The following is a 22,743-nucleotide window of genomic DNA, read 5'->3' as shown; positions in this document are numbered from 1 at the left end:
ATGTCACTGTGCGAATGCACAAGCAGCAGCGTGACTTACTACTGAGAAAAGACGAACCAAACCATTACTGCCCGATCTGAATCATCCATGACATACAGGCATCCATTTTCAAAGAAGCGTCATTAGCTTTCTGAGGAATTCAAAGAGAAACTTTTTCAATTTCAGTGTTTCTAACAAACAGTACCAGCTTGGACAGATCGGAAATGCTGATCAAACCCCTGCATTTTTCGACATGCCAAGCAATACCGTAGTTCACAAATTTGGAGAAAAACAGGTGCGAGTAACATGACTGAAAATGAGAAGCAGCACAAAACTGTAATGCTCTATGTAACAGCAGATGGACACAAACTGACTCCATTTCAGAGACGCCAACTGCTATGATTTGGCCATAGCAGCTAGTATTTTGGAGGTTCTGCTATGGTGATACGTCGAGGGGGTATAATACTACGATTTTCATTAAATAAATACACGATTGAGCGTTTGTGAAATATTATTGCAATACCATGTGTGTGTTTTCCTGTTTAATTTTTTAATGCGTTAATGATTCATAAATAATACTGAATTTCACTGACAGATTATTGTGGCATTTTAACTGTCTTACTAAAAGCTCTGAGCCAGGTTGCTTAGTAACCAGTTTAGGTGTCCTTCAGAAACAGCTGCACAAATGTCGGCTTGCTGTTATTATCAATCGCATGTTTACTTGGTTGCCTGTCAGTAAGGCTGGGATTAAGTCACAGTGGTTACGGGGTCCATGATTTTAGTAAAGAACATTGAACTTTACCAACACAACTTGAAATTCCACCTGAACCAAAAAAAAAAAAAAAAAAAAAAAAACCTGTTTTTTTCACAGTTTAGCTAATGATGTTGAACTAGCTCGGTTGCCTTACCTTACAATGTAGCCGTTCACACTTTAATTTTTCAGCGCTGTCAATTAATTTAAACATACATGCAGGTGCAGATCTACTGCCCGATTTTGTCAACCTGCACCTGCATTTTTCAGTGCCTGTAAGGTTTTGACTCAAACAAGCGAAGTATCTCAGCATAGCTGAGAAAGAAGTGTCTGAGGCCATTCTACTCTTTGAAGACAACCGTGTAGCACAGCGTGAATACCGTTCTTTCTACAAAATTGTCAGTGAAATTAAGAGTAAAAACATGGAAACGAGATTCCCCACTCTTGCTGGAATCATTTTCTGCATAAAAAAGCGCACTTTGGAATGACCGGGTCTCCAGAAAGGCATCAAACATGAACAGCATGTATCAGAATAATATGTAAACAAACCAAAATAACTGCAAACTGAACAACAGCAGTAGCAACAGATGCACACAAAGAGACGATCTTTTTGAACTTCAAACGTTATTTTTTAAAGGTATGTAGAACTTACATTTTTTGTTTGGTGTCCTATAGAAACCCGACCAAATGTTATGTAAAACAAACATTTTTCCTACTTATAGACAGAATAATGTTATGTTTATGTAGGTACTGTATATTGTATTTAAAAAATACACACCATTTCCCCCTGCCTCCATGATTTTTAGTACAAATTTCCATGACAGAAGCCCAGACTTAATAATATAGGAATCACAAATCAAACAAAAAATGTCACTGTCCTCCATCTAAAAGATCAAAGTTGGCTTGCCAGAAATATAGAGGGATTTACCACAGAATGGTCATTCAGTGTCTCAATCTCACACCTACTGTGATTGAATACTGCCAGACAGACTGCTCGGTGAAACATGGTGGGTGTCATGACTGTATTGCTCACATAGGTACGAAGAAACACCATAAGCAAAATCTGACACTCCCCATTACTGTGTTTGTGCAAATGGGTTTTGAGGTTAACTCGCCTTAAATAATTAATTAATTATTGGATACTAAACAGCATTTTGTGTTTTGATAGTTGCAGCATAGTAAACATGTAAATAAAAAAAACATTATGTTAAAACTTTCTTGCATCTTAAATTAGTCGTAAAATCTAAGTTATTCACAGCTAGTTAAATTAGCTGACATAGCCCTACATGCAATTTCCAAAGCATTTACACTTATACAGGCTAACTTCACTATAACGAAATCCCGTTTTTTGAAAGTGAGAATGGCAGATTTTTTTTTTCAAAGTGGTTGCGGTGCAGGCAGATAGAAGGAAGAGGAGGAGGTATCCATTTGTTAGATTATACAGCCTCCATGTTAGTTTTTTTAACCTGACAGATGATCAGACTATTTGTCGTTTTTGACAAAATACACAAGTAACATTGTATCTATGTGAGAAGTTATCAGAGGATTTGGAGAACTCCACAATGCGCAGCTTTGTTGTTCCTGTGGCAGTGAAGATAACCACTGCCCTAGTAACATTCTGTGCTGCAGGGGTCTTTGAAAGTATGGAGGATATTTGATGCCAAAATGAAAAATAAACACATAAATACATAAATAAATAAATATATAAATGACTGTGTATTTATTTATTTTAACATGCATTTATTTATTTTTCATTTTGGCTTAAAATATCGTCCATGTCACCTAGGTCTTAAAGAGTGCACCAAAAAATACTGAACACATACGATAGCAACAAACATAATATATATATATATATATATATATATATATATATATATATATACACACACACACACACACATGCACAGTGGACCACCATCACAAAGCGCTTTACAGAGGTAGGCTGTGAACTGTGCATTATATGCAGAGTCACTTACAATAGGACATTGATTTAAATTCTTATCTGCAGGATGGAGTACAAGGAGGTTAAGTGACTTGCTCAGGGTCACACAGTAAGTCAGTCAGAAGAGGAGGTGGGATTTCAACCAGTGACCTTCTCGTTACAAGCCCTGGACTTTAACCACTGGACCACACTGCTTCCTCAAAATATAAATAAATATTTGCATCATGCGCCATTCTTAAAAAAAGGCATAATACCACAGCAGTGACAGTTCATCTAGAGGAAAATATACTTGAACATTGACCCATTCGAATCCTCGAGACCATCACTTTCAATTCAAACACAAAATGTCTCATTTTCAATCACTGGACAACACCCACAGTGCAGAAATGTTCATTGATGATCAACAAAATGAGAATACGTAAAAAAAAAATTAAAAAAAAGTTGTAAAGCTGGTACATTTGTATCTCGGGGAAACTGGAGAAATGGATAACGACAGAGCATCTGTACAGCACTGAAACACTACACTTAAAAAGACAAACTACTGCTGAACCTCATCTTCTTTAATATTAGCATCACATGAGTATCCATGTATTATAAACAATAATAGATGGGCATCTTCAGTGAGTTACAGGAAAACAATTCCATCTCGGGTTTCTGTGACAGTTTATAAATACCCTGTAACTGTAACTCACTGTCTCGCCATCAGCTAAAACAAAAATTGCAACAAACTTAATCGTAAATATTTGACAGAAAATGGTGATGCTTTAGTTCGTAAACTTATGGAAAGCATTGACGGAAATCTGACGTGTCTCCGGATGGCTTGCACCACCCAGTTTTGTCAATTTTCTTTTCTTTTCATGATTTCAAGCCGAATAAACCTGGCTTGTTTTATGCTGATGCCACGTTCATACCTTCTGTAGATACTATTTCCGTAAGCACAGCGATTGCCCAATCGTTCGCAAAGTACCAGCTAACTTGGAAAATGTGGCTTCGAAGCTTGCACAGATTCTGCTTCATCATACATGCCAGGGACATTATTAGTCAGAAACCAGAACTGCTACAGTTCCGTGAAGCTAGCAACAATAAGCAAAAATAAGATGATTACTTCTGGTTTTCAAAACGGCCCGTATTCAGCACAAAAAATTTAGTTTATATACACATAGAAAGTGGGGTGCAATGTAATGTAGACACACTGGGGTTACAGAAAATAATGTTACTTAAGATTTACGTCACTGTAATAGCAACACTACTTTTTATGTCAGGTGTCTAGTTAAAACAGCCACTTCTGCTTCATTTTGAGGTGCTGGGCACACTCAAGACTCACTCCTGACAAAACTAAAGGTTGTGCATCCATGAAAGAGAGGTGGAAATATACTTCACCCATTACAAAGATACGTCACCATGCAATATTTGGCACTATATAGTGTTGTTCCTAACATAACATTTTCTTTAGAATTTTGTCATAAGTGTTCCTGTTTTCAAAAACAGTCTGACCACCAAACATTGCTATTTGGTGGTAATTACACTGCACTGTATTGCAGTAAAATGAGGGAACTTTTAACGTATGAGTTAGCGCTCCAAGGAATTATTCCTGTATAAATACATTTTTAATTCATCAAAAGTTATATTCCTCTGTGTTCCATTTCTCAAAATTAATATTTCAAGTGCTTAGTTTTTTTCTAGTTCTCACAGTGTTTTGTTTAAGACATTCTGGATCTGATCTTCTTCAGTGTTATACTTGATCCTGTGCAAATATTTTTTTATATGTATTTTAGAAAGCAATGAAGAAGGGGGCTGTTGAGAGCTGAGAACTTCTGGAGATTTCCTCATATTAGAAATGAGTTCCCTTTCAATTCGAATGACAACCATTACCGAACAGGGAGAGTCTCTCTGACCGTCAATCACCTCTGACCTTGGCGCCGATTGTCTCGGCACTGACCATGCTATTTTCGATGCCGATCCCGGCACCGACTGATTCGGCACCACTGAATAGCTTTGGGGCCATGTACAACCCGGCACCGAACGCACTACACATCGGCACCGACCTCTGCGCCGATTGACTCGGCACCGACAGCACTCACCTCGACACCGATCTCGGCACCGATTAATTGACCACGCTACTATCGGCACCGAGCGCAAAAGTTCATCTGCAAAACCGTGTTGGTCAAATCGATTAGGTCCTCTGCTGGGTTCCACCAGTGCTACCAAGGCAGGACGAGCACCAGTCCTGCACCAGATGCCTAGGGCCAGAACACATGGCCAAAGCACTGGCAGGTGAACTGGACTGCTCTGTGTGGGAAGTTCTCGAGGAGAGCAGCCCTATCCCCAGCAGACTCTCCTCCAACCAGGGGAGAATGAGATCAGTGGTTCAAAAGCCTCCACAGAGGTCATCCAGGACCTACCCTGCTACAGTAACCAGAGAGCTCTCACACTCATCTGGGTCACCCTCCCCTCCCCCACCACCGGTACAGAGGCAAAGACACCTCTAAAGGGAGGCGAGATGGTCACCACTGAGGCGGTGCCACTCGAGGGGACACTCACCAGGGGACAGGCAGTTGCCACGCAGGTGTGGGTGGATCAGGGTGGAGAGAGCACAGGTTTTGCTGGTTGTACCCAGATGGCTGAGATAACCCTGGTTTGTTCTCCTCTCCGACATGTTCAGCCGTGGCAGCTCCCACTGCGCCAGGACCTCCTGAGCCAAGCGGAGAGGCTATTATGGCACCCGAACCAATATCAGTGTGCCATGACAAAATTGACTCCTGGGGCACATTTCCTGGCAGTGTAATTTCTTAAAGGGGCTCAGAGGCTTTGTCCTCCCATGAAAAGTATGGTCCCCAAGTCTGCCAGATGAGTAAGTGAGCTTCATGCGCTGTCCATCGATGACACATGTATGGCTTTCACTGGAAGTGACTTGCGGGTAACATTAAGAACAAATCCATCCTTTTTGCCAAAGGTGGTGTCTTCATTCCATATTAACCAATCAATGGTTTTGGAAACTTTCAGACCTCCCCCGCACAAGTCAGAGGAGGACCGTAGACAATACATGCTATGCCCAGTTCGGGCTCTGCACTGTTATTTGGATAGGACCACATCCTGGAGACAGTCCAATCAGCTGTTTGTCTGCTATGGGTCCCCGCTCCAGAGGTCAGGCCCTATCGAAGCAACATCTAGCACACTGGGTGACAGATGCGATACGCTTGGCGTATGAACAGACAGACTCCCCGTTAGCGGGGGACATTACGGCCCATTCTACCAGAGGCCAGGCAACTTCATGGGCTTTCCTTCATGGCGCTCCTTGCATGAATTATGCAGTGCTGCTACATGGACAGATAGTCAGACATTTGTGCGTTTTTACCACCTTGATGTGACAAACCGAATGAGACCCTCTCTGGGCTCTGGAGTTTTGCAGTCGGCATGCCCTTAGGCATCATGTCGGCTCTGTTGCTATCGCCGTGAGACTGTACTGTCGGTAATCTGGAGCCAGGACAGCTTTGGTACAGCTTTCCCATTAGGTAATGGTTGTCATTCGAATTGAAAGGGAATGTTAGGTTATTACCATAACCCTGGTTCCCTGAAAAGAGAATGACAACCATTACCCTTTGAGGTCGTGTCCCCAGCTGACCTCTGATTTCGAAAGAAAATGGCGATGTGCTACTGTGAGGATGTCCCTCTTCAACAGGAGGGGGGCGGGACTTCCCCCTCACAGCAGGGCCCTGATAGGGTAGCTTTTGTATATTTGCTCAGAGATTGATGGTCAGAGAGGCTCTTCCTATTTGGTAATGGTTGTCATTCTCTTTTCAGGGAACCAGGGTTATGCCATCAGACTTTTGGACTTGTTTACAAAAGAACAAATTGGAAAGGTAAAATGTGCTGTTTGTGGAGTTTTAATGAGCTTCTGTGGCAATGAGGTAAAATGTGCTGTTTGTGGAGTTTTAATGAGCTTCTGTGGCAATACCACCAATCTGCGGGATCATTTAAGACCACACCCGACAAAATACGACAGCGGGAACACAAGTAAAGAACAAAAGGAAGCAACCTCTTCAGAGACAGCTTATTTTGGAAAGAGTTGATCCAAAAAGCATCAGAGCAAAATAAATAACAAGCCTGATAGTGGATGTTGTCACACAAGATATCAGACCTGTTCGTATAGTAGAGGGAGCTGCGTTTAAAAATCTGATTGTGACTCTTGCTCTGGGTATGAAATGCCCTGTCAAAAGACAATCTCCAAATTCATTGCTCTGGATCACGAACGTGCAAAGGAAAAGCTTATACAGGATTTAAGTCAGGAGTGTAATTAATGTCCATCACTACCGATGTATGGACAAGCATGACACAAGAAGCATTTAACAGTCACCTGTCATTACATTAAGCAAAACTGGGAACTCGAGTCAAAAGTATCAGCGACACGAAAACTACACAAGAGACACAGCTGTGAATTTCGCAGAAGCGATCAATCAGATAAACAGAGTTTGAAGAGGCTACAAAAGTAACAGCTTGTGTTCATGACAACGCGGCCAACGTGTGCAGAGCAATGCTTTTGCCTTCTGCAAGCGAGCGTGCTGTGCTACTTTTTGGTAGCGTGTCAAGTGTGAGCTATGCAAGGCACAATACACATCTCTGCATTCAGAAAAGCTTGGAGGATGTACGACAAGTCCATACGTTCGTGGCAGCAGCAAGGAGATTAGTTGCACATTTTAAAAAGTGAGGTGGCAACAAGCGTTTTAAATATGCTGAACACAGAAAAAGCAGCACTCAAGTTAATACAGGACGTACAAACAAGGTGGAACACATTTTATTATATGTTTGAACGCCTTCTTGAATTAAAATGCCCAGTTGTTTTCTCCAAAAAGTCTGACACAGCTACTTTAGGTCTCACGGAAGCTAATGGCTGAGATACTACCTCTACTGCAGCCATTCAAACTTGCTACAGTACTTTTGAGTGCAGAGAAAAATATTACGGCTAGTTCTTTGTACCCACTTGCAACAGGGATAAAACACAGACCGACTGAAGTTCTGGTGACCAACTGATTTGCTATTTCCGGCTACACAGAGTGAGAGATAAGCTAGTGCATAATTTGTCTCAGCGATTTTGTTTACATCAGCTGAATGACTCAAGTAATGAGGTTATGCCACTGCTTTCTGCATCATTTCTTGACCCCCAGTTTCGCCATCTGGATTTCAATCCGAACAGGCCAAAGCTCACATGTCTGAAGCACTGTCATCCAAACTAGTGACGCTGGTGGAGGACAACCTTGAACATAACGGAAATCGTGCCTGTACAAGTGAGTGCAGCACAGAGGACTTACCTGTTAAAAAGAAAACAAAAACCGAACAAGCAATGGAATTGTTACTTCGTGGATGGCAACAAACACACACTACTTACAAGGAAACTTAATCCAACAAGAGATGACGATGTATGCTTCTGAAAGTCCATTAAACATCAGCGAAGATCCACTGATTTTGTGGCGAAAAAAAAACACGCTAGTAGCAGCCTTGGCAAAGAGCATTAAGTATCCCTGCAACATCGGTCCTGAGCAAGCACGTGTTCAGCAAAGCAGGGATGCTTGTGAATAAACTCCATTCTTCTTTGGAACCGGAGAATGTGAATTCCATAATATTTCTCATTTAAAACAGAAATAAGCTCTGGCGAGAGCACAGACTTTGTTATGTTGCACTTGTAAATAGTTAAATTCTTGTGTTGCCTGTTGGAGTTTTTTTTTTTTTCTCTAATCCGGTTGCTGTCAGAACATCTTAAGGTGCTCTGCATGAGTGCAGGATGTGCCCTATAGCCTAGACTTCGCCAGTTTGAGTCAGGGCTATTCCACAGCCAACCGTGTCCCAGGAGTCGACGCTGAATTGGCTGAGCGTCACCGGGGGGGGGGGTTAGGTCAGGGTATCCTCGGCTCACCGCACACCAGCGGCCCCTGTAGTCTGACTGGGCGCCTGCAGGCTTGCCTGTTAGCTGCCCAGGAGCTGCGTTGTCCTCTGACACTGTAGCTCCTGGGTGGCTGCATGGTTAATTTGCAGTGTGTAAAGAAGCGGGAGACTGACGGCACACGCTTCGGAGAACAGCGTGTGTTCATCCCGAGTCAGCGCAGGGGTGGTAGCGGTGAGCTGAGCCTAAATAATAATTGGGCATTTCAAATTGGAAGAAAATAACAAAAATAATTGGCAATGACTAAATTTATACAAAAAAAATTAAAAAGTGTAGTTTTCTAGGTTCAACTGGAGAAACGTTTACTTTTCTTTATTCGATTTGATGAAAATATATGTACTTATTATTTCCACGTTTCTTTTGCGTTATGAAAAAACGATGCATCGAGTCTTTATGAAAACGATGCATTAACAGTAAAAAAAACACTATCGTCCTAGCCCTAGTGGGAGTCCCCCCACTCCTGATTTTTACAGAGGTTTCAATTATTTTTTATTTTTTACTGATTTAATCCCTATTTTAATATATGTAAAATAAACTCTGAAAAATTCCCAGAAAAATGTTTTAAAGATAATTAAAAAAACAACCGCGGAACACTACATATACTTTACCTGAGTCAGTAACCATACAGGAGAGTTATGACATTGTATAACATTTTTTTTAAAACAAACAACCTACGTTTTCTATGTAAGATCGTCATTTTTACGGCACGGTACTTAAATTAAGTTTGTTATTTTAGAAGACTGTCTAAATACTATCTCCCTTTTTAAGAAGATAATGTCAAGTGAAAATGTATGTTCAAACTCATGTACAGTACGAATCTCCTCTTCCGCCTCCTGTTCTGTTGATGTCACACTTTCCATATCTGCCAAAAGCACAGCTATATTTATTTTGTATATTAGGCAAGAGCAACAGTGGATGGAGGGGTGGGGGGTATTTTTGCGCTAATTGTAATGCCATAAAATACTTTTTTTACCATGGAAAGGGAACTCACGCTTGGGTATAGACACGCTGGTGTGGCGCTGTACTGGGAGTCAATAACAAACAACACAAAGCGATGGGAAGCGCTGATGCGTCTAGGCCCTTTAGGGTGCTGAAAGGCATGGTGCAAACATAGATACACAGTATTAAAAATGTAGGCATTAATGAATGGGTTAACTCTGCGTTTGCTTTCACTTTGAAATGTTTTACTCCTATGCACTCACAAGTTGTATAGTTGGCTCATCAATCTGAGTGCCTCTCGTGGAGACACGTTCTGGCAAAATTGAGCTACAACAGTATTAAATTAAAAGTCTTAAATAGTGTGTGTACAATCTATGTTAATAACTTTTACACTTGTCCAGGATACTACATAAACATTAATGTGATTTCTACAATAAGTAGTTGTACTTTCATTGAATATAAATTAAAGCTAGTTAGCCATTTATTGCAGTGTTTTGTGGCAGACTGCAAGCACCAGCCAAAAAGGGAAGCTGCTCCAGATTTCCTATAGTAGCTCATGCTAATCTCCTAAATAAGTGGTATGTCGGTTTGTGCTAATCTGTATTAATAAAATGAATAAGAAGCATCTAAAACCATTTGTGTATGTAATGTGTACATGTGGCAAAGTGGCTGCTGATAGTGAACGGGTGTACAGCAGGTGTGTTGCTGGTGCAATAATCCAAAGAAACCAACCGACAACAAAGTACGGGTGAAATGGTTTGTTTATTATTTGTTTATAATCCAACGGACTGATTACCAGACAGTAAATAATAACAAGCTTGCAATACACAGCCATGTGTACTGCACACTATTGAAAAAGGGTTGCAGTCCCGTAGATAATATGCACAGTACTTAAACACACACAACTAGACACACACACCATCATCAGTCCAAAGTGAGTGCTCTCAGTGCTTGCGGTGCAGTACAATATAATACGTGCTTTATTTGTGAACGACAGTGATAACAATGTTAATCGTGACTGAAGTGCAGTGTTGATCCGGGTTATGCTGGCCCTTGGCAATAGCTCCGGATATGTGTTTAGCCGTCTAGGGCTATAATCAGAAAACACAGACAGTTACTAAACAGACAGGGACAAACAAACAAAAACACTCACAAATATTTCCAATACGCTCTCCCTGCTTCTCTTACGGTCCTTCCAGTTTCTAACCCAAAACCAAGTGAAGGAAAAGTTTAGCGTTTCTCTGGCCCCTTTTATGCTATCCCACATGACCCCTTGGTAAACGATTGCAGCTGCCCTCTATTGCTTGCAGCTGCTACCTTATTTACCTTCCAGGTCAATACGTTCCTGCAACAGAGTCTCACTTCCTTCCAGGCTGACCAACTTCCCGACCTCAGAAACGACCTGTCAGGCCAGCCCGTCCAGAGACTTCTCTTTTCGCTATTTAGCACCCTCACAGGTTGAGAGGGAGATTTACAAACAGAACTCATTGTATGTCGGTCACAGTACACCAAAGTGGTTTTCTGTTTCAACATTACTCTTTTCCATTTGAAGTAGTTTCCATGCTTTTCCATTTCATATATCTATAACTTGATATTTATATACTGGAGTTTTACTTTCAAACTATGTTGTTCAAGTAAATGCTAATACATTATTGTTTTTTGTATTTATTTTAATCAAGCAACAGTTAGAAATGAAAAAAATATTAAAAACGAAGGAAACAAAATAATACAACTTACTGTAGAAATCGATTCAATGTTACAGAAAATGCAACAGAAACGAACTACTGAAAAATGTAAAATCAAATGTTCGAAATCGCAGTTCTCGCAAGCGCATTTTTAAAACTTTATTTACTTATTGACGCACTTGCACATTCTCGGACTCGGTAGTTACTCCGAATCTACGGAGGACTAAAAATAAATGTAAGGACTGGTTGGTTCCATGAATATTTTTTGAAACTTAAAATGTGTGAAGGCATGAAAAATAGAAAACAAAACAACTCATTGCTTACCTTTTCTATATTCAAATTTACTACCAATTAATGTTACTTCTTATCACCTTTAATTTAGAAATTGCTTTACATTTTTCTCTTCTATCTCACTTGGTATTATGGTATCTACAGTATACAATGTCATATTGTTTGTTTTTGTGCCTGAAATGTAATTTCTCTGTTTCATTGGTGTCTGGTTCTGTCTTTCTTTCACCACTTTTTTCTGTATGTAATTATTACAAAACCAGACAGAGTTTGCTTAGATATGTGGACTTTGTGGACTTACTTTGAAATTTACTGTGTGCTAAGACAAGTTTATGGTTTTCAAATTCTAATATAAATAAATTATTTTGTAATTACTTTCCATAGACAAAAGTAAGTTTTACTTGCTCTTTAAATCTTGACCCCTAAAACATAAACAAAGTTATACACTTATTTAGAATTTTGGGTTATTAAGGCACATATTTAGGCCCAGGATATGCAGGGTGAGGACCCCCATACCCCCCTGCACCCACGCTGGGGGAGGACCCCCATACCCCCCTGCTCCTGCGCTGGGGGAGGAGCCCCATACCCCCCCTTGCACTTACATTTTTCACATGTAATTGAGGCACGATTTTAAAAGTGTGGCGCCTGGGTAAGTTTTCCACGGGGACCCGCTGTAACTCTCTGTCCTTCTCCCACTTCACAGGTGAACCAGAAGAAGCGACCAGACCTGATCCTCTTTCTGATGAAGTACCTGATGGTGCTGGTGGTCGGGATCCCCTCAGTCTTCTGGGTGGGAAGCAAGAAAACTTGCTTTGAGTGGGCCAGCTTCTTCCACGGGCGCCGCAAGAAAGAGTAAGTGACCCAGAGAAAGGGACAGTGGTGGAAGGGTAAGAGGGAAAGTGTGCATACATGACTATAACTAGAACCAAACAACAACTGTCCAAACTGTCCAAACAACAACAAACACATAGGGTCAGCCTTATGTATTGCATACTTTTTACAGTGCTGAATTCCATTTATTTTACTTCCTGTTTCCAAATGATTTCATGAGGTTTGGCCACTGAAGCAAAATTCCGGTCACATGTATTGGTTAATTCAGCTACAAAATGTGTTAAGATTCAGTTATGGACAAGAAAGCAGAAGTAAATGACTGCAACTATCATAAAAGTTAAGATGTTAAAATGTAATTTGAAGCCATTTACACTTTAATCATAAATAATAATCAGAAGAATTACATTTAAAGTTTTAATTAGTCTGAGAATAACAACTACCATCAGTGCCACTCTGCTGTCCCTAATGAAAATGAAGTCCAGTTGTTTAGTCAAGTATATAGTTTTTGGTTTTATTCAAGTTGATTTAAGGTTTTATTATGTTTTTTATTATGAGTTTTTTCATCATAAAAAGATTTAAATAGCAGTAGTACTATACTTTTAAACATAAGTATAGGTGTGTGTGAGAGGGTATCTGCCATTTGCGTGGGTATGCCTATGAGTGAGTGGAGAAACACGTAGAAACACAACATATAACAGAACAAAAATAAACAAATAGGTCATGTGACATTACCAGCAGTGGTAATGCACAGAGGGCTCATACAGCAAGCTGTACAAAGGAAAAATAAAACACAGTACAAAAAACTAAAAATAAAAGGTGCCGTAAAAATGGCTACCACTACTCCCCTAAACAGGAGGTCCTGCTGGAATACACTTCTCTGTATACTGCAGGCTGTTGTTGCCTGAAACTAAGCTCTGTTCCTACCCCGCCCTGGTATACACACGACCGCTGGCAGTTGCAGTTTCTTCTTGCATGAATACTGGAACCCTGACTCTGGTTAACCCTTGCAGTAGTCCGCAGTCTCCCGTTCTCTCCAACAGGATTCCAGACCTCCGTAGAGCAGAGTGTCATGGCCTTGCAGCCTCGACCAATCTCAGACGGGTGTTTTTTAAGGAAGCAGACAATCAGTTGGGACACGCCCACCTAATGGTCAGGGATTAGCAGAACCAATCGCTTACTGCCTTTCCCCTCAACCAAACACAGCAGGCAGCAAGTCCCCACCCGAGCATCCGCTAGCAAACAATTACTTCAATAATTAAACAATTACCAAAATACAGAAACAAACAAACACATTTTCACATGCAGGGATCCCCTGCTCTGCTACAGTGTAGTTTAAAAACAGAAAAGAAAAACAGTTAGCAGACTGTTAACTAATTTGAATGGTAAGCACAGTTCTGCCAAGAAACAAATGTTGTCAGAAAACTGATTACTTTATTTATCTCCCTAAAGAAATGTTTGAGTATTTCTGTAATGATAAAATAGACCTAAAGTACAGACTTGTGTTCATTTGAAGTAAATAGTATTTGTTTGAGTTATTTTTGCATATTACAAGTTAATGGCTTATGAAAAGGTTAAGTATTTTTGTACTGCTCAAAATAGACCTACAGTATAGACTTAATCTCACTTTAAGTGAGTAGTATTTTACTGTAGTTATGATTGCATATTACATGCTAACCATCTCAGAGTTATGTGAGAAAGCCTGCTGGATCCCTTTCCACCAGCAGAGGGTGAATGCCTGCTGGGTCCCTTTACACCAGCAGAGGGTGAATGCCTGCTGGGTCCCTTTCCACCAGCAGAGGATGAATGCCTGCTGGTATCACTTCCCCCACCAGCAGAGGATGAAGGCCTGCTGGTATCACTTCCCCCACCAGCACGAGGAGAGGAGGTGGAGCTGCCTCTGCCTCCACCACCATCAGGGGGAGAGGAGCAGGAGCTGCCTCTCCCTTCACCAGAAGGACCAGGACTAGATGCTGGCAGCCCTCAGCAGCCCTTGCATAGGCTGCTGAGGGAAGTGCGGGGAAGAACCGCCCGGCCGGGACAGAGCAGCTCTTCCGCTGCGGGAGTGGACCACCATGCTGTCAGCCATGCCACTACTGGCAGGGGAGCTGACAGCATTTTCAGCCATGGGCCCAGTGAAGCCCCCCTTCCCGGCCCAAGACTTTGACCTGGACTGCTGGGTTTTTAAGGGGGTAGGTGGCCGTTGAGGCCAGATGTGCTTTACACAAAGGAGGTATATGTGGCAAAGTGCCCCGCCCCTGGGCTATTTGTGCTGTATGTTACGTGTAGTGTGTTAATGTTGGTGTATAGTCATTGGTACCCGGGATATAAATGGGTCTGTGTAACACGAGTGTTTAAAATGTATGTTTGCATTTAGGCACGAGGATTGCACAGAACTTCACGTGCAGGTAAAATGTAATAATATGTGAGCACGGGGAATTGCACTTTTATTAATTCACTTGCAGTTGTACTGAGACTCCAGTTGAATGGTTGATTAGCAATCGATTCTCGGTACAGCTGCATAAAAGCAGCATGTTTTTACCCACTCGGGGTTGTGTGTTCAGTAAGTGGAGAACGGGTGCAGAGAGGAGAAAATAACGTAAAGTAAATCATAGTTTCAGCTCACCATGTTTGTCTGTGTAGTTCGTTTTTGTTTGTCTTTTTGTTTTGGCTGCCAGTGCCGGGTCCTGTTTTTTTGTCCCGTTTTATTTTGTAATAATAATAAACCGCACAGCAGCACATCCATTTATCATTTCATCTCGCAGTACTGTGTGTTTCTTCTGGTCTGACGTCCCCACTACAGCGGTCTTTGTCACAACCCTCTACTATCTTACTCAGTTTCATGTCTCTAGTATATTGCAGTATGGATTTATACTTTAATATATATGTAAATACAGCACTCGTGAAATTGTTATTTTGCTCGCTACATCCATGTTTTTTAACAAAAAAGCGGGGATTTTACAAAACTTAAAAAGGACCTTCTCATGAGCAAACGTGACAGTTTTGGTGCCGATCAACATTGCGGTTTCAGACAAGAAGATATTTGAATATTTTGCGCAAATCCAACGCAGCGGGCAAACCAACCGTCTAATTGATTTTGTTTCAATGTATCCTTTTTACAGGCCATTTGTGTGCTATATGCTGACATTGTCAGATCTCCATCTTAAGTCATTTTTGTCGACAAGAGTTTTGAAAATTGCCCAATATTTTCACGAGATCTAGTCTGGTGGCCAAACTGTGAACTTTTTCCACTTGAGGATGCCAGTCTGGTTGTCCACACGTAGGCATCTACTTACATATGTGTTTTCATGACTCTGCGACAAACTTTGACAAACTGACAAAAGTCAGTTGTATTGCTACAGTGTCAAGGATGATGCTTTTGAAGTTTCGAGTTAGTCAAGTAAACCGTTTGTCAACTGGGGCAGTTGTAAATTTCAGACGTAAACATACATCTGGCGGCCATCTTTTTTTATAAAACATAACCATTTTTACGTATTTGTATTCCATTCTTACTGGGATGATAACTACCAAGTTTGGAGTTTGTTGGACAAGCGGTTTTCAAACAGCAGCAGTTTGTTGTTAGGGGCGCATTTCGATAAGATTTGTGGCAGCCATTTTTACATTAAAATCTATGCGGGGTGGCATACTATGCTACGGCTGCTGAGGACCGGCAGCATCTAGTCCTGGTCCTTCTGGTGAAGGCAGAGGCAGCTCCAGCTCCTCTCCTCGTGCTGGTGGGGGAAGTGACACCAAAGCAGGCCTTCATCCTCTGCTGGTGGGGGAAATGATACCAGCAGGTATTCACCCTCTGCTGGTGGACGAGACCCTAACAGGCATTCACCCTCTGCTGGTGGACAGGGACCCAGCAGGCATTCACCCTCTGCTGATGGAGGAGGCAGAGGCAGCTCCTGCTGCTCTGCTCCTGGGTGGTGGAGGTGGCGGAGGCAGAGGCAGCTCCTGCTGCTCTGCTTCTGCCGGTGGAGGTGGTGGAGGCGTGTAGTCTCCTGCCGGTGGAGGTGGTGGAGGCAGAGGCAGCTCCTGCTGCTCTGCTCCTGCTGGTGGAGGTGGCGGAGGCATGTAGTCTCCTGCCGGTGAAGGTGGCGCAGGCAGAGGCAGCTCCTGCTGCTCTGCTCCTGCCGATGGAGGTGGGAGCGACGTGTAGTTTCCTGGCGGCGGAGGTGGGAGTAGCATGTAGTCTCCTGGCGGCAGAGGTGGGAGTGGTGTGTATTCTACCCTTATTACAGGGGACTGGTGCAGCTCTGCCTCTCTTGCAGGGGACTGATGCGGCTCTCCCTCTGCCTCGGAAGGAGAAACCAGCAGGCATTCTTCCTCTGCTGGTTGTGATGGGGAAACCAGCAGGCATTCTTCCTCTGCTGGTGGTGATGGTGGGAACAGCTGCCTCTCAGGCTTTGGATTCCCGTGGTCCCCCCGTCTGGGCGCTGGAAGCTAACGTTCTCCCATCTGGGCGCTGGACATTCACGGTCCCCCCATCTGGGCGCTAGTTCCTCCTCTTCATACTGCGTAGGGCATATGGCTAACGTGTGCCCATAAGCCCCACAGCCAGTGCATAACTCTGCCGCGAGGTTCTTTAAAACCCTCCCAGCCACCATCCCCGACCTCCTCCTGCTGTTGCTGCGGTGACTGAGTCTCCTGATGGGCAGCGGGCGACGTAGTGCTCACCTCCGCAGATGGGTCATAGTTGGGGTAGCTGTCCGAGGGGGTACCAGGGGCAGTTGGTGCTAGAATGCCCAGGCTCAGCGCAGCAGTAACACCCGGGCTGCTGTTCCTCCGGCTGGTGTTGTGGCTGCTGCCTTCTGCCGTTCTTTCCCATCTTTGTCCTTTTTTTTTTTTTTTTTTTACACAAAAACACCTCTCCTGGTCTGACGCTTGGAGACACTCAAACCATACACAACAGGCTGTGTGGTCCATTGGATAAACAAATGAGCTTGTAAACAGCAGGTCCCCAGTTCAAATCCCAGCACAGCCACTGACTCATTGTGTGACCCTGAGCAAGTCACTTAACCTCTTGTGCTCTGTCTTTCAGGTGAGATGTTCTTGTAAGTGAATCTGCAGCTGATGCATAGTTCACACACCCTAGTCTTGTATCTTGTAAAGTGTTTTGTAATGGTGTTCCACTATGAAAAGTGCCATATAAAGATTATTGTTGTTATTATTAAGCATCTAGTTAGTTAGAGTACATGCTATATACAAATTAAACTTGAAAAAAATAATGTAAACAGAAAACTTGAACATAAAAAAACATTGCATAATACATAACGTTGAATGCTTTATTAATAAAATCATTCACTGGACAACGTTTGTTAACTTGAACCACAATCCCATTGACTTCTACACAATAATAGGCTCCAATAATGGTGCCTGTGATTTAAAATGCATAGAATCATGGGTAAACTCAGTCAAGTATAGGAGTCTGTCTGATCCTTCTTTTTATTATCCTTGATTTATTAATTCTCATGTAATCGTGGAATAACACTCCTAATGGTGACGTACTTGGACGCTGCGAGCACAAGACCAACTGAGGTCAGCGCCCTAGAGCAAGGGTGGATCCTGGTCTTTGTTCAAACCCTGTTCTAAATTGTTTAATTGAGCCAATTAAACCTCCACCCAGACCCATGTCAATCATAAGCATTTGAATGCAAATAAAAACAATAACTGACATAAATATATGAATCCAATTGCTCACCATTCAGCATTCAACATTCATTATTATTACAGCAGGCAGACTGCAAATATGCTCTGGTACGTCCTGCAACGATACTGTGCATTAGCAACATAGGCGATATTAACAATAAGGATATTATCCAAAGACACAATTACTTTGGCTGTGTTAAAAAACAGTCCTGACTTCCTGTCTAAAAAAACATTCTGTTTTGTTTTCCAAAAGCATTTACTTGAATGCCACAGTGGCCCCTGCTGTTGTTTAAAAAAAAAAAACTAAAAAAAAAACTAAAATCTAAAAAATCAGAAATTTCTGATTTGCTGCCATGCAACACCATCATGTCAGGCAGCATGCTGTAATCTGTGAGGTGGGGGTAGAAACACATGGTTCCTATTCTGTATACGTAATTCAGCAAAATATTCACATGCCACACTTACATATGTAACTGTATCCACATCCTCTAGTGGTGACATTTGTTCTAAATATTTCTCAGTTTGATGGTATCAGAATGTTTTCTCCATGGCTCTGATATTCCTTCTGTTACCTACAGCAGCACTGTGAATGAGAGCCGACAAGTGCTCCAGGAACCTGACTTTGCACAGTCCCTTCTGCGAGACCCTAACACACCCATCATTCGCAAGTCAAGAGGGACTTCAACACAGGGAACCTCCACTCATGCCTCCTCCACACACCTTGCCATGCTGGATGACCAGAAAAGCAAAGCTGGCAGCATCCACAGCAAGATGAGTAGTTACCATGGCAGTCTGCACCGTTCCCGCGATGGCAGGTGGGTATGATGGTGTTAGAACTGTAATCTCCAAATTCTCAAATAAATGTGCTATATAATAAAGGGTTACCAGCACCCTTTATTAAAAACTATTTTTACTTGAACTTTTTCATCACAAGCAAAACATCTATAAACTAAAATCTGATCTAATCAGCTCACTCCACTTCTTCTAAGCTGCAACAAGTCCCCATGATATAAAATACACATGTTATAAATGGAACACTCCACAAACATTTATTGAGTACTGTAGTTATTCATACTTGTGAGAATGGCTTTAAATAACAAACTCAATCTCTGTCTTTATTCGGCAATCCTCACACTTTTAAATACGTACTCAATAATTTGTTTTATCCCTGGATATTTTTGTAAAAATCAACTAACATGAAATGAGTCTTGAGCTGTGGTATAACCTTGTGTTTTATAGATACAGTCCCTTTAATAATAACATGACACAATTGAGCTTAGTGAAAAATATGCAAACAAATGTAATAAAAGTGGTAGACCCACCTACCCCATTCACCGTATAATTCAGACATCTTTGGCTTCAATCATGCATTCTACAAACTACAGCTGTCCTGTTTTTAATATAGTATTATTTAAGTGGAAATAGTCAGCAGCTAACCTCTTTCGTGGTTTACAGGTATACCCCCTGCAGTTACAGAGGTATGGATGACAGGCTTGCACACGGAAGCATGCCTAGACTCAATGACCAATCGCGGCACAGCAGCATGCATCGCCTTAATGACCAGTCACGGCACAGCAGCATCCGGGACTTAAGCAACGTTCCAACACACATCACCCATGGCACCAGCATGAACCGGGTCATAGAAGAGGACGGTGCAAGTGCTTGAGCCAGGTGGACGTGGGGACCACAGTACCACTCTGGTTTAACAACAGGGTGCGTTAATGAGGTGCATCTTCATCATGTCTGATGAGAAACACAGGCCATGAATATGAAGATCTACCTATGAAGAGGTCCTGTTAGACCTTATTGGAACTATTTGTGCTTTTCTACAGCTCTATGGATCTTAGTTTGTTTAAAGTTGTTCTTACTTGTCTGGGATTTCATTCTGAAGTTCCCTGCACCTGTATGTAATAATTCCATTTGACGTCAGTATTGGGACAGCAATTAAAATACTCAAGTCCTGCAGTAAAACCAGATCTTGCCTGTTGCATTGAGAATGAGTTAAAAGTGACATTATTTTCAGCAAAATACCTGTTTTGTTTAAATGATCCAAGAAAATGACGAAGCTGTAAATGTGCTCTATTTTCAATACCTCTGGCAAGACTGCTGGGCCAAGAGGAAGGGAGAGCTGTGGCCTCTGTGTGTTTTGAATTTTAGCTAGCACTGTGAATTTTAGATAGTAAAATTGTGTTTTAAAACTGTAAAGCCTTAATTGATCTGTTAGATGTTGCTACAGGTTTCTGGTTGTGCCTTTTCTACACCAGGGGTCTGTCGGGATTGCAATAACTGTCTGCCTTGTAGTCCCATGTTACCAAGAGGTAACTAGATGTGCATGCAGATTTAATTACACAAGCTGGAAAAATTGAATATAAATGACTGCAACTGCGAAGAGTGGAGCAAGACTTCCATACTAAGTATATCAATAATTTAAATAACAAGTGTGTCAGAACGTCTGACACAATCTTAACAGAGATCGAAGACTGGGTCTGACATCCTCGCTGTTTTAATGTGCTTGGTGCACAGATACATTGCAGCTTTTTGTATCCCTGTCTGCAGTTTCATCCTACCTCAATACTGTATCAGTAGTAGCTTAGAGGTGACTGTTTTGTTGGGGTAGGGTTCTGAAAGTAGCACTCCCCCAAAAACGATTGCATAAACTTGAGCAGGTGCTTCTTCAGCAGAATAAAGCGGACACCCCGAACTCTGGTTTTGATGCCACAATGACTAACCCAAGCAAGTGTTAGAGAAGGAATTGGAAAACTTCCTTATCTAATGATTTGTACATTTTGTACTGTAATGTCAGTGTTTTTCTTTTCATTTTACTTGTAGGTTGTATGATGTTTAAATGGTGAGCAATTAACAAGAAAAAAAACATTAATACTGTTCCTTATTTTTTATTTATTTGATTTGTAACTGTACAGTACTGCCTTTTGTCAAGGTTTCCCTTCCAATTGCCATTTGTCAATGTTTCCCTTCCCATTTTCCATGAAGACAAGTCTTGAACCTCAACACATTCTATTTGGAAGACCTTTATTTGTAAGTAAAATATTGATGGTTTCTTAGGGATGAAAAAACACCAAAACATCAAAGAGGCAGATGCAATGTACCTGTTAGTTTTGTTTCCTGTTTTCTGCCATAGAGCCATGTTGCACAATATTCTTGTCATACTAATCATAATGTATGTCATTGTTCTAATCTGGGGCAATTCCAGAACTTTTAGCTTTGTTTTCTTCAGAGCTGACAGCCATATGCTTTGGGTCACTGTCGTGTTGGAAGATAAACTGTCTGCCAATCAGCCTACGAGCAGGTGGTATCGTTTTACTTAGTAGAATGTTTTAATACATGTCTGCATTCATTCGAATGTGTCCAGTTTTGAACCACCTCCATGTTTATTTTCTTCTTGAAGGATTTCCTTTTTCTCCAAACATACTGTGGTCCATTTTATGAGAAAAGTTATATTTTAGTTACATTGGATCAGATAATTTTGTTGAAGAATGTTTCATATTCCTGTTCATATTTTTTGGCAAAGTTTTTATGAGTTTTCTTTAAAAGTGGTTTGCAGTGAGGTCTACATACGTACAACTCTTCTGTGTTCTATGTCCTTTGTACAGTTCTTTTTGTGCACTATTATGTCTGATGCTTCTAAATCTTTTAAGTCCTTGGCTTTTAATCTTGGACTTTTAGCTGCTCGAATGATTCTCCTACTCGCTTTATCCATAATTTTTCTTTTGTATATCCACTGCATTCAAACATTCCAGTTGAATTTGTTCTGTGGTACTTCTTAATTATTGCTCTGATTGTGGATTTTGATAGTCCATATTTCTTTGATACTGTTCTGTTGCCATTTCTTTTATTGTAGTTTTCTAGTTTTCTACGAGTGCTTTTCTCAAACGTGAATCCAACCCCTTTGTCTTGCTGTATTTCCAGTGTTCTTCTTCAGCAGATGTTTGAAGTAATTACCCCTTTTTCTGGCTACTGACTTTATAACGCAGCTTAGTTACTGTATAATTGTTTTCAATCAATCAATATATTTTAAGGTAAAGGTGTCAATGCTTTTGTCATGAACAACTATTTGAAATTGCTTAAGTGCTTTTGTTAATCTACCAGAAATTGTGTATTTTAGTCTTTGTCATATTGTTAGTGGCTAATGTTCAGTAAATGCTTGTAACCATTACTGAAACCTGAATAGATACCAAAGCTACGCACCAGTGCCTGTGACGCAGTCATGCCCGCCCACCGAGGGCATAAGAAGACTGCACGTACAGATACCAACATCATTTTTCCTTTCAGAACTGAACCTCACGGGAGACGCCATATACAGAAAAGTACCTGTTACTGCTATCTGCGTATATATCTCTGTTGTGTATTACACTACAAATGCGATATATAACTAATGTTGTATTATTAGTTCCATTTCAAGTACTAAATGTATCCATTACTGTGATCTTGTGGGTTGCTGTGCGTAGTGAAAGGGTGATGCAGGTGCTCCAAACAAGGACAAACACAAAGTTCACGGTTCAAATTTTAATTCTCCTTAATCGCTTTCACTGATCAAAAATAATAAAGTTGGCTCTACCCAACAATGGGTATTGCCAGCGGCAAAACGAGGGGTTACAGTCCCGAAATAATAATACAAAAACAAACACAACCCAAAACAGACACTTCTCGGGACAGTGCGTGCTCTTAGTGTAGGTGCGGTGCTGCAACAGTGATGCTGGTTAAGTGCAGGTGCGGTGAAGTCCGG

The 22,743-nt window shown here is 41.4% G+C and overlaps 1 protein-coding gene across 3 annotated transcripts in view; it reads left to right on the top strand.

Annotated features, from left to right (window-relative positions):
- LOC121316025 (frizzled-3) overlaps positions 1-21,415 on the top strand; it is a 76,782-nt gene extending 55,367 nt beyond the window's left edge. For 2 of the 3 annotated variants that reach the window (XM_041250706.1, XM_041250708.1), the window contains exons 5-7: positions 12,223-12,371; positions 18,578-18,814; positions 19,455-21,414. In XM_041250706.1, coding sequence (XP_041106640.1) covers positions 12,223-12,371; positions 18,578-18,814; positions 19,455-19,665 — 597 coding nt within the window. In that variant the 3' untranslated portion in view covers positions 19,666-21,414. Of the gene's footprint in view, positions 1-12,222; positions 12,372-18,577; positions 18,815-19,454 lie in introns of all 3 variants that reach the window. The other variant, XM_041250709.1, reaches the window with a different exon arrangement.
- Positions 21,416-22,743: the final 1,328 nt, after the last annotated feature.

This window comes from Polyodon spathula, chromosome 5 (assembly GCF_017654505.1).
Source record: "Polyodon spathula isolate WHYD16114869_AA chromosome 5, ASM1765450v1, whole genome shotgun sequence".
In the NCBI taxonomy this organism is placed as follows: Eukaryota; Metazoa; Chordata; class Actinopteri; order Acipenseriformes; family Polyodontidae; genus Polyodon; species Polyodon spathula.
Note: the sequence above shows the minus strand (reverse complement) of the source record. Positions and strands in the feature narration are given on the sequence as shown.